Source organism: Mastomys coucha, unplaced genomic scaffold, assembly GCF_008632895.1.
Source record: "Mastomys coucha isolate ucsf_1 unplaced genomic scaffold, UCSF_Mcou_1 pScaffold20, whole genome shotgun sequence".
NCBI classification, from domain to species: Eukaryota; Metazoa; Chordata; class Mammalia; order Rodentia; family Muridae; genus Mastomys; species Mastomys coucha.
In genome coordinates, this window is record NW_022196903.1 from 109540 (window position 1) to 122608 (window position 13069).

Sequence of the window (13069 nt, forward strand, 5' to 3'; positions counted from 1 at the left end):
ATGAAACCCAATGTCTAAAAATTGTTCTTATTTTGGGCTTGTACCACAGTAAGAGCCAAAATTTTAAATTGTACTAAATAAAAAACAAACAAAAAGACTATATATTCATGTTCATTTAAGAAAATACTAGTAGTAGTGATGTATTATTTTTAAGCATACAGCTAATATGTTTGGAGTTATTTAAAATTTATATTGAGAAAAATGTATTTTCACTATTGCTGTAGATGAGCATCTACATAAGACTGTTAAATTGATTGTTGTTTTATATCAAACAACTTTTATAATACTTATTTTTATTATAATATTTTATAAATTTTAAGGAATATGACAAAAAAGATATTGTGGGTATTGAATGGGGGGTCTCTGGGAGGAGCGGTGGTATAAAAGGGAAACAAGAATGTGATTCAATTCTATTTAATTAAAATATGTTTTTAAATGTTAACAAATGTTCAGATAAATTGAAATCATGTAACTTTTCTCATCATAATGCAATAAAAGTTTTAAAAAAAATTCAGCTGTGAACACTGAGCAGGAATAAGCTTGGTGGAAAAGTCTGGGGTACATCCACGTGGATAAAGGGTGGGCTCTGGAAACTGCATGAGAAGTTGAGGGTTTCACACTCTGTGCCAACTTTTGCTTTGTCCTTATTTTGGGGAAGCTCCCAAAGCGTTTATTGACTATGGGACAGTAATGTGATTTTACTTCTGCTTTATGTGCTGCAAACATTGCTGTGTTAAGAATCAGCCAGGCAAGAAAATCATCAGCGTGTAGATAGAAGCCCACAGGGGGTAGGACAGGCAGCCCGTGGGGCTGAGAACTTGTTATATGTATTCTTCTAACCTATCCCTGTGGGTTCTGCTGTATACCATGTGTAGGTTCTGACTAGAGATCTAGTTATTTCTAAGTTATCAACCCTGAAATGCTGGTGGATGAAGGATCAAGTTCTGCTCATTGTCAGTTTTTATCAGCGAATATAACTGACAGTGTCTGACTTCAGGCCACAATATGCAAATGTAACGCATTCTATGCTTTAAAAAAGCAAAATTTCCACTGTAGGCTTGAACATTTATCCTTAGACCATCAAGCACATCAAGCTACCGTTTTTCCTTTCTGGTAAATTGTGTTATACTTGTATGGCTGTCTATGTAGCTATCTCCCTGTGGTGTTACCTCCTTAGTTTGCAGTGAGAGGCTCAGTTAGGAGCCATTACAAGGAGCCTGTTGATATATAGCATGAGGGTAGAGCTGTCAAGGGTGCTTTTGACAATGAATGGTAGGTACTCCTTATTAAAAAAAAAATCATGAAAAATTTTCCCAGAGATTAATGACATCAGAAATAAACTTTGTGTGTGTGTTTGTATGCTTTTCTACCCTTAGTGACTAGTGTGCTTTGATCTTATTGTAGTCCTCCCTGTTTGCATGGGCTACTAGGAATTTGAGAGTCAAGTTTATCATCAGTAGGTGACATTGAAAAACCCAAGGTTTCAATGTGTTGAACTATTTCTTTTATTTCTTTTTATTATTAAAAAGTTTGTCATTTTTTTATATTAAATTTATTTTGTGAGTAGATTTATTTTATTAGACTTCAGAGACCTTTTCTGGTAGTACTTAATTTAAGTAATGTGAGCTTTAAGATTGTTACAAATAGGTCCCACAAATTGTGTATACACCTTGCTTAGTGTGTGTACAACAGTGGAACTCCTAAGATTCAGAGTGTGGGCTACAGTAGCCTTTAAAGATTTTCAAATCGCTTGTTGAGATGTCCCCTGTGTCATGCAAATGCTAGAGTATTCCATTTGTTCCACATCCAGCCAGAATTTGAAGATGCAGTCTTTAATTCTTTAAAAATATCTTTTGGCCATTCTGCGTATTTGCTTTGCTGGTTTTTTGCAGTGGCTTTTTCAGAATGACTCAAGCACTACTTTTGTTGTTGTTGTTTTGTACTGGCAGTTGAATAGTCTCTGCCAAGTATCTGTTGGAGCCATTTGCCCCCATGCTCACTTCACTGTGTCCCTCTGTCAGCGGCACGCTGTCTCACTGCTGTATCTTTACAAAAGGCCTTTCTAACCCTTGTTCTACAAGATTTAAGTTGCCACAGAGATTTCAGAAGCTGCTTATTCATTTCTCCAAATAGAAAAGAATGTTAGGTTGGCTTTTGATTAGAGTTTGGTTATTGTAGATCACTTGGTGAGCACCCTGTTGGAAATTTTGATCTGTTCACATGATGTGCGTGCTCTTTCATGTACTTAAGCTCAGTTTATTTCAGCTCAGCATTGTATTACCTAGCTTTTGTTGATATTTGGTCTCCTTAAATTGTATTTTTAAAATGTTTTTTTTGTATTTCTTTATTCCTGTGTTGTAGAAATTAACTTTGTGAAATTTTACTTTTTAATTTAATTTTAAAATATACTATGAACTTTTAATTCTTAATTCTCTGTAGATTCTTTGGTTATTTCTTTTTCTTTTCTAACATCATTGCACATACTGTGTATACTGGTTTTCTGTTTATTCATCAGAAGTATCTAGCACTAGACACCTCTCTGTTTTATTCTGTAGTGAGCTGAATTCAAAGCTGCAGGATACTTTGGAGCAAATTGAGGTAAGGAGTCTTATTATAAACTGGATAGCATTTTCCTTTTGGAGGTTTTTAGCTAGTACAGGCACAACATCATTTTCTGTGTTTCTTTTATTTCCCTTGTCCCTAGATCACTGCACTCAAGTCTGTTGTGTTTCATTTGAAATTCCCATGAAATTAAATCAGATTTAATCTACTTGTAAAGTAAATAATGCTCCTAGAATTAGGGGGACCTTAAAGCAGAATTTGAAGATAACACTTTTTCTAGAAATAGTTAAGTCTACAAATGGGAAATGCATATGTTGTCATGTTGTGGTACAATATAAATACTTTCCACATATTTTATCTTATAAATACTTCTGTTTTTGGCCCTGTGAGTTGATTTCCTTGTGTTTATTAATTGATAAAAACTCTCATAAATTCCAAAAACAGATTAAAAAGAGGAGAAAGGTTCATCACAGAGTCTTCTAGCCCTCCTACTTACATCAGAAGCCCCGCCAACAGTCTTTGCAATACAGCAAGCTCAGTTTAAAAAGCAACTGGAGTTCCTGGATTCCCTCTCCAACTCTTGGTTTCCTGATTAGGATACTACAGTTGTAAAAGTTAGACTATCAAATGACCTTTTGTGAAAGAAGTATGGTCATAAATACAATTATTTGGTAATTATAAGAATGTCTGTTTATTTGCTAATTAAAAGCAACTGACTTGAATTCTATAAGTAAGCATTGCTCTGAATATTTTTAATGAGGGTTTTGTTGAAAATTAAATATTTATTCATTCTTAATACAAACAAAAATATTATTCTGTGCATGTAGAAAATCATTATTTAAAGATGAAATCATTGAAATAGAAACCCAATAAGAAGTGCATTTAAGATGGAAAAGCTTAATTGGGTATGTATTTTCAAAGTCAGTTTTTGGTTGAGAATTACTTTTTCTTGGTTGCAAAAGGATTGTTATATTATTTTTTAAAATCTACATATTCAACCTATATAATTGTGTAATCTAGCAGATATTTGAGGAAATAGTTAAGAAATATTATAAAATAATAAGAAATATAAAACTTCAAGGTCTCTTGAAAATTATCCTTATTTTGTTTCTTCTGAAATACTAGATATGTGTTTCAAGGTAAATACATTGCTCATAATGCTAATTATTTATACAAAATTTAATTTAATTATAATGGCTAATTGTAATTATACTTGATTTCTACTAATCCAGTAAAGTGGTAAATATTTATTAGTTACAAATGGTGGAAAGGTTGCCTTAATATTTTCTTTATATTTCTGTGAAAAAAAGTTTCCTTATCAGCTCTTTTGTTGATTGCATAGGAACAGCTGGATGTAGCTCTTTCCAAAATCTGCAAGAATTTTGACATTAACCATTATACCAAGGTTCAGCAAGCTTACCGGCTTCTTGGAAAAACACAGGTTAGTTCTGAGCAGATGTCACTCATGAGTCTGATTACTACCAATATGATATCCTTACAAAATTTCACTTAACAAAAGTGCATTATAATGCTGAATTAATAATGGTAACAGCTTAACCAAGTCTCAGAGTGTTAAGTAATGTTACAGAAACATACTAAAACTTTTTTTAAAAATGTTTATCAGTTTCAGAACTATATTTTTACTACTTGATGTAAGATTAAGAAAAATATAATACTTGAGAAGCTGAGGCAGGAAGATTGCAAGCCCAAGGCCATAGCAAGAACCTGTTTTCAAACAAACAAACAAATAAGCAAGCAAAGAAAACATAAAGGAAGGAATGAAGAGTACAAGCTAATTAAAATTCAGTGGAAGATTGCATGTAGTATCTTGTACCTTAAGTTTTGGCCCTGTGAAGTGGATCTTAATAAGGAACTTTGTTCCTAGATAATAAACTATTTCTGAATGAGTACATTCTGTCAAGTGGATCTTTTGCATCTAGCAGATTTTCCCAGTACTATAGCTTGCCATCTAATGTGTGGCTTTGCACACTCGTCATCCACAGTCTTCTGTGAAAAACATGAAACTGTTGGGGTTCAAGAATCACTACACAAACCACTGATCTCAGCTAAACAAGAGCATTTTATTGAACACCCCCCACCTAAGACCAATCGATCTGGACTACAAAAATGGACTTGGGACCCTAATTTTGGTACCAGTCTGTTCTTAGGGCAGGCTTTTTATAGGAAAAACCAAGTTCAGAAGTTGAGAAAGCAAAAGTGGAGGCAGTGCTGTGTGTTTGGCTAACTAGACAAAGTATTATCAGCTGACTGTTAAGCTGATTGGTCCTATGTGATGGTACGATGGGTGGTGAACAGGGCAGAAGTAATATAACCATACTGTTAGGACCTTTTAGGACAATACTTCAATGTCAGCTATCGATAATTAATCTACTTCTGGGAAGTAGAGTCTGAGAACCTGAACTTAATTTCATCTTAAGAGCAAAATGGAGACCGAACCCAAAATGGCTACAATTATGTTAAAGGGGGTAGGCCTCAACAGAAACAAAAGGGAATGGTGTGAAACTTAATTATATCTCCTGTATCTAGAATTATGCATTTTATCACTCAACCTTTACACACAGTAGACACAAGCATTTTTCTACTTTTTTTTCAAATTGTGCCTTCTTTTGGAAAGAAATTCAAGACTATACCAAATATTTTGAATTCTGCTTAAAGTATTTAAAAGCTGATGTTTTTTGTATTTTCCTAATTTCTATATTTTAAGCTGTAGTTTGGGAAAACTACAAGAAGAGACTTCATATTTTTGAATGAAATGTGGAAAGACCTTTAGAAATAAGATTATGACTTTTAATTTTCTCTATAAGACTGTTTGGTATTATTAATTATACATGGAACCTACTTACTCTATTGCTTCAAGTCTCAGAGTATAAATTGTCATATATATTCTGTTCTCGTGAGGGAAACCATTATAGTCAGTGTTCTGTTGCTGGGAAGAGACACTGTGACCAAGGCAACTCTTAGAAAAGAAAACATTTAGTTGAGAACTTGCTTACAATGTCAGAAAGTTACTCTTCTTATTATGGTGGGGAGCATAACACCACTCAGGCAGTCACAGTGCTGGAGAAATGGCTGTGAGCTTTACATCCTAATCCATAGACAGCAAGCAGAGAGAGATATGGATCTACCCCACCCCCACTCCCAACCCCCATGGATCATGGGACAATTTGGTCCATAAGGGTAGTGGGAACAGAGACTGGAACAGGGGTTTCAGAAAACCCTGTGAGTACTTACGGTGAATAACCACATCCTGACCAGCTATCAGGAGGCAGATCACCTTTATTTAGGTGGTTCAAGGCTTATAAAGTTTAGGCACATCCAAGATGGGCAAAGGTCATTGGTTGGGGGCATAGGGTATCTGAAATACATCATTAGCGTAGGGAAGCATTTCAGGAATCTCAGGTGCTGGCTAAACAAGCTTTATCAGGACAAAGGAAAACAATCCTGTAATCTAATTGAGGCTACATGACATTTCTCCAGTAGAGATATGTGTTGGGGCTTAGAATTCCCCAGACAAGGTCACTAATAAAGGGAGTCTTCCATATTGCATTGGGCCTAGAGACTATCTGATCATGTGGACTTCACCCTTAGAGTTCTCCCATAAGAGATAGGGAGCCTATGCCAGAGTTGAGCTTTTGAAACCTCAAAACTTACTCCCAGTGACACACTTCCTCCAACAAGACCACACCCACCCAGCAAGGACACACCTCCTAATCAGTCTAATCCTTTCAAACAGTTCCACTCCCTGGTGACCAATTGTTCTAATATGTAAATCTATGGGAACCATTCTTACTCAAACCAACACAGATGCACATGTTAAAGTTACAAGTAATGATGCTGTCAGGTGGTATAGGAGCTATACCCAGAGAAACCAAAAAAGAGTGGTGGAAAAATACTAATTTAAATAGTTTAGTCAGGAAAGGCTTCTCTGAGAAGCTAACCATTGAGAAACCTCCTGAAGAGTGTAAGAGAAGGAGTGTGGTAGGACAGGAGACACAGGTACAATTATGTATGACAGGCCAGAATGCCAGTTATAAATGAGAACAGCAACATAGATTCCCAGTTACACTCAGCCTGAGTGGTATGATGCCATGGTTGTATGAAAGCTGCTTTGCACACAGTGTGCACTACACTGAATTCTAAGGATGATAGTGAGCTCTGTGCTATTGCTATAGTTGATGAGGTTTTGCTTCTCTGTTTTTTCAGGTCTTTTGATGTGTATTTAAGACTATGGAATAACATTATTTTTTCTTTCCTAGACTGCAATGGATCAACTTCATATGCACTTCACTCAAGCTATTCACAACACTGTATTTCAAGTTGTACTTGGCTATGTGGAGCTGTGTGCAGGAAACACAGATACAAAATTCCAGAAGCTTCAGTATAAAGATCTCTGTACGGTATGTATGAGTTTCTTTCTTCTTCTTCTCTCCCTTAGGTTTTAAATCAGTAATTTCCCACTTCTTTGCACCTGTTGCCTGAAGATGCCACTAAAATAAAAGCAAACATTCCTTTTCTAATGTGGTTCTTCATAGAAAACAGGTGAGGAGTAGACATATTTAGGGTGTACTTTATCAGGAAGCATGGCTGGCAGATAGCTCAGAGTGTGTCTACAGAACCACAGAGGAAACCGAGCATCTGTTTGCAACTCATTGGGATTTTTTTTCCCTTTTCTTTTTTTGGTTTGTCTGTTTCTTTGTTTTTCAGATATCTTGAGTTTGGGATTACCACCCTTAGTCTCCCAAGTTTCAGGTGCCACCATCTTACCTTGCTTGGTACCTGTTAACCATCAAGTGGTCTGTAGATGATGTTGTTAGTATGGCTGTAATGACTAAGTGACTTTAAGTGATATAGTAGGTTATTATAAGTTCGTAATTTCAATGAAGTAGGAAATAATTCCTACTAATTTAAAAAAGCACTTTAAACAAATAAAGGTCAAGTCTTTTGACAGTGGTTAGCTCTGATGTTTGTATCTGTTTGTGCATATTGTTTTCATATGCTTTTTAAAGTCAAGGCTTTATGAGCTGGTCCTCTACATTCAAACTCTTAATTCCATAATTAAGATGACTCTGTGTGCTTTGATGAGTGAACAGTTACACGCAATTTGTTTCTCATTGTGTTTCTTTTGGATTATTGTCACTTACAAAACAGTGATGGTAAGGTGATCTTTTGAAATAGCTGTACTTTTTAAAAAAAGTATGATAACAAATATCTTAATCGTTGTGAATTGCCTCTTGAGTAAATGCTTTTTCAAGTTACCCCTAAAAGATTTCTGGTACCTTGTTACATAGGTAGTCATATATATGTGATAGCAGTTGAACTATATATAATTTAGTTGTGGGAACAATTGTTTTGCTAACGTTCTAGAGCTTAGTCATAGAAACCACGTTACATGTAAAATAGTGCCCAGTATGATGCAGTAATACAGCTTTCAGAGAGGAGTATACTATTGACTGCCTGTGGCAATTCTGGGCTAGCTTATAGCCTCAGGTGATTGCAGAACTGCTTTCACTTTTTTACCAAAACTGGTGCCAAAGAAATTGATGGCCTGTGTGATGTGCACCATAGTCTTCAGCTGTTACCATCTTTTCCTTAAGTTCCTGCATAGTGCCACCTCTGCACAGCTGCTCCTCCCACAGTTCACTAATGTTTAGCACAGGTTGGGCTGGGATGAGCAGTGCTGTGCTTGAGAATATATGTTGGGCCTGCTTATGCACATGGTGTGCTCTCGGTGATTAAGATTTGAGGGGTGAGAGAAGAGACATCAGTTTGTTGATTAGTTTATCAGAATAATACCATTTAGTGACTTCGTTCTATAAAAGATAGTGGTTACCTCAAGGAAGTGAAAATAGAAGGCCTTCCTTTGATGTTGACCAAGGATGTTGATGAAAGAAAGCTTAAGCATATTTTTCTCATGGGAACAAGTAAGGTCCTCATTGGCATTACAGAGGCAAGCTGGTAATTCATGAAGGAATCTGGTCACAGGACATGAAGTTCTTAACTTTATATGGTGGTGGGAGTCATTTGTGCCTCCTATTAAAAGTAGCTGGTAAGCAGATGTAGACACAAAGTCTCAGGAAGCAGGAAGAGCTGGAGACCACCATGCTGACCAGTGCTCTGGAAGCAAGAAGGGCGAGCTTGGGTACCTTGTGTTTCATGTCGCTATATTGTGGCAGTATTTGGAATGAAGTACTTGGTCATAAGTTGTGTTTGAAAATATTAAAAGGTAAGATAGTTGAATGACACACAGCAGTTGGGAGGTAGATGTCCTCAGAGCAGAGAAGTGTGCTTCCTTTAATTGGGAAGGTCTTGGGAGTGAAAGGAGCCAATGTCAGCCTGCTTTCTCCTTGGTGTTCTACGTCACATGTCAGTCTGGGTGAGCAGGATTGAAGTGAAGCTAGTTTAACAAATCCTTTAACAGAGAAAGCGGACAAAATTATGTCTTATTTTTATTAGTTGGTAAGCTGTGTCTCATGGTTCTTAAGCCTAGCAGAGAAAGCAAAACCTCCATTTTCTTTTACTATTTCTCTGGTGCTAGAGGTTGACGTACAGCTATCAGCAGAAACAAAATAATTGATTGGTAGAAAACCATTTGAAACCTGATGAAAATTGCTGTTCTTAACTCAACAGGTTCTTATATTTAAGTAATCTAAGTGTTTAAATAATTATGGTCTTTTCCGATACCATAACACATTTTATAATGATGCATACATTGCCTCTTCTATAATGCTATTATGTACCTGTTTGATTAAGGATATGTATCAGCGGTTACAAACACTTAACACTGATACTCAAGAGACAATTTCGGTGCCACAGTTGTTATTTATACAATACACTTTTGCATTATCTTTTTGTTTGTATTCCTGTTTAGCACTAATGATCAAGTGCCTGATAGTTGCGAATGGCAGTTTTCTCCACAAGCTGTTTGTGTTTTTAAGTCAGGAGTCTAGTCAGGTGCTAGGAATATTTGTCATGTTCTTTTGCTATGCAGGAGTCATGACCAAGGAAGTGACAAGGGTGCGCTCCAAGCCTAGCCCTGTCCCATCCAATTTTGTTCTTTTTCTGCTGTGGCTGAGGTGTTTTGGTAGTTAGAAAGTACATAAGATATTAACCTTACATACAGCATGGCACATGCAGAGACCATTAGAGATTTACAGCTGAGGGAATGAATGTCTTTTAAGCACTTTTCCACTTAGAGACAGAGTTCAGTCCCTGCATAGATGCTTTCAGCTCACCGAGCCCAGTGCTGTTTTGACCAGTGTCTGCCCATACAGCAGCATTTTCCCAGTAGTGTTAATGATGCTGTGACTGTGGTTGTGTGTGTGTGTGTGTGAGCACACAGGCACTGTGGAATTTGAATCTCTGTAAGATACCAGAGCCTCTTTTCTCTGTATGTTTATTAGGAAGTTCATAGAGTGATAAATCTAAATATGAAACAACAAAAATGTTATAGGACCCTCTAGGGATTTCTGTTTGCTCTTTCTGATTTTTTGATACACTTAATAGAGTTTTCTTATGAGTTCAATCATATAATAAATAAAAGACTGCCAGCCTCATATTCATCACTTTTCACTGAAGCAACATTGAAAAGATATTCTTCGACTATATACTTCAAGTTCACAATTTAGAGTATTTACACTATACATTGAAAAATTAACCAAACTCAGTTTATAATCAAGACTTCTTCATTTAAATTTTGATCAGGTAGGCTCCTGGCAGTGGTTGATAGTAGAGATGGAAGGTCATAGGCTTTCTCTGAGCTGATTGTAGTGAGATGGGAGGTCAGATCCATAGGGTTTAAGCATCAGTTAACGTTAGAGTAGGGCACCTTCATGTGTTCAGATTGTGTTCGCGTTTCTTCACTCTGAGAGCCAGGTTTGCAGATCCAGTTCTTGCAATTGGATGCTTGTTGCTATCTGTGCACATCCAAGCTAGGAGAATTGAATGCCCTTTTTATAGATGTGGAATTTTTTTCCCCTTGAACATTATTTTATTTAAACTCTTCCTTTTCTGTACTAAACATTGCTTCTCAGAGACTGTATCCTCTTGCCCTCACTTCCACCAGCACTGAAGTCCCTGAGTGTTGAATACAGTTGTAGACCATGGAGAGGTGCTGGGAATCATACTTCTGTTTCCTATCCCTAAAGGCATGTCAAAAGAGGTATTTGGCTGTTAGTGTTTCCTGAATTGATTCATTCATAATGAGTTCCTCTTTTCTGTCTGTGAACATAGAAATGGAACTTAACGATGTCCAGCCAGAGTGTGAGCCGAGCTTCCTTGCTCGGTGCTTGGTAACGGGTGACTGACTTAAGCAAGTGATGATGAAATAGGTCTGGGTACCTCAGTTTGTTTTATGGAAGGTGAAGTGGCTCCCAACGAGATTTCTTGTGTACTGCAGCCCTCAGCCTGGGACGGAAGTCCACACATCCCTCCCCTTCCCTGACCATACAGAATTAGTGACTCGTTTGATCATGAGTCTGGTAGTGAAGCAGGGCACACTATGTAGCCCAAGCTGGACTTGAACTTGTAACACATCTGCCTCTATCTCTTTTTTGTGTTAGGTTATAGATCATGCCACCATGCCTGGATTGCAAATTATTTTAAGTGCATGGTTAGGAAGAGTTGTTATTTGAGTGTGGATGCTAACTGCTCTACAGTTAGTTGAATGGTATAGTGGAATTGGCTCAGTTTTAATGCACAATGACTATTATTGCCAGCATAGGTTGCAAGTACAGAGATTAATATGCCATAATTTATATACATTGAAAGCACCTTAAAAACATTTACTTATGTTTATTACATTTATTTAGTAAAATGGTCTCTAAAGTTTATATTTAAAATATAAATAGATGAGATTTATCTTGCTATCTGATGTTAAATTTATTAATCTCATATGCTTGTACACATTGATATATTAGATATAATAAAATTTGAGTTCTTTTGGCAGACTTTTAGACCAGATCATTGATTCAGCTAGAGTTTTGAATCATTTATGTGACAAACAGGTTTGCTGTAATTTCAGTTGTTTTTGAAAAAAAAAAAGACAAATATTAATATATCTTCCTTGGTACAGCTGTAAAATACAGTGAGCTCCTAAGTGATAGCATAGGGGAGGAGCCCCAGACAGAGCATAGGGGAGGAGCCCAAGACAGAGCATAGGGGAGGAGCCCAAGACAGAGCATAGGGGAGGAGCCCAAGACAGAGCATAGGGGAGGAGCCCCAAGACAGAGCATAGGGGAGGAGCCTCAAGAGAGCATAGGGGAGGAGCCCCAAGACAGAGCATGGGGGGAGCCCCAAGACAGAGCATAGAGGAGGAACCCCAAGAGCATAGGAGAGGAGCCCCAAGAGATAGCATAGGGGAGGAGCCCCAAGAGATAGTGTAGGGGAGGAGCCCCAAGAAAGCATAGGGGAGGAGCCCCAAGACAGCTCATAGGAGAGGAGCCCCAAGACAGAGCATAGGGGAGGAGCCTCTTTTCCTCATAGAGTAAAAGGTAGTAGAATTAAGTTTTAATTTTATGGGTTGATAAACTATGACCTGTTATAGAGATTGTTTGACTATAACAGTTATTTTTATAGCCCTAATGTTTCTCTGAAAAAAATATTCCTAATACTATCTTCCTGTTCTAGGCAAAATGTTGGAATGTACTTAGATGAAATGTATTTGTATAATATAAATGTAGATTAAGTACTATTGAATTTGTGAACTGTTTGGGTTTGTTTGTTTGTTTGTTTTAATTAACCTCAGAAGAGCTCCTGTATTGAGTAAAGGATCCCTGAGGTACAACTTGGGACTTTTCTGAGTTTTGTTTCACTTGGCCATATATTTTTATTCTTTCCTGATTTTGTTATTTTTTTAATGTATATTTGGTTAGAATTGAGTCAGGTATAATGAATGATGTGCTAAAATAAACTGTAGAAAGATAATTCAAACTGTCTCATTGTAAGCTAGCAATTATAAAAATAAGCATGTGAAATTATTTTACATAACCACATGCTATTCTTATGTATATGAATGACAGTTTCTTCTGCATATTTCTGTGTTTGGAGTTTGTATAGACTCCAATGGTTTTTAGCTACACATTTTGTCATGGCGCATCATCGGGATACACTTCTAGAGGTGAGATTGCCTGGTTGAAGTTGCTGTTTTATTAAGTGATTCCTATTTCTCTATGAGATTAACCATTTCAGGCCCCTTCAGCAGTGATGTGGGAATTGTGTTTGGCTGTGGGTTTCTCCGTCTAGAGTAGATAAGCTAAGCATATTCTTCCACATCATCCTTTGTGTTTGTTTATGAAGCATATTCTTTCGCGTTTGCATGCCACCCCCTAACCATACTGTTGTTGCTATTCTTCTCTTTTCTGAAAGAGACATCTTACTGTACTGCCCAGGCTGGCCTTGAACTTATAGGTCTATTCCCCTGCCTCAGCTTTCCAAAGAGTTACGTCTTCAGGCATACACTGTCACATCCAGCTTTTCTTTTTTTTTTTTT

At 36.9% G+C, this 13069-nt stretch overlaps 1 protein-coding gene across 1 annotated transcript in view; it reads left to right on the forward strand.

The window, feature by feature from the left end:
* The window catches only part of Vps50 (VPS50 subunit of EARP/GARPII complex), a 113808-nt gene that overhangs the window by 39826 nt on the left and 60913 nt on the right, over positions 1 to 13069 (forward strand). Inside the window, exons 10-12 of the mRNA XM_031381092.1 lie at positions 2556 to 2598; positions 3905 to 4003; positions 6840 to 6980. Coding sequence (XP_031236952.1) covers positions 2556 to 2598; positions 3905 to 4003; positions 6840 to 6980 — 283 coding nt within the window. The remainder of the gene's footprint in view (positions 1 to 2555; positions 2599 to 3904; positions 4004 to 6839; positions 6981 to 13069) is intronic.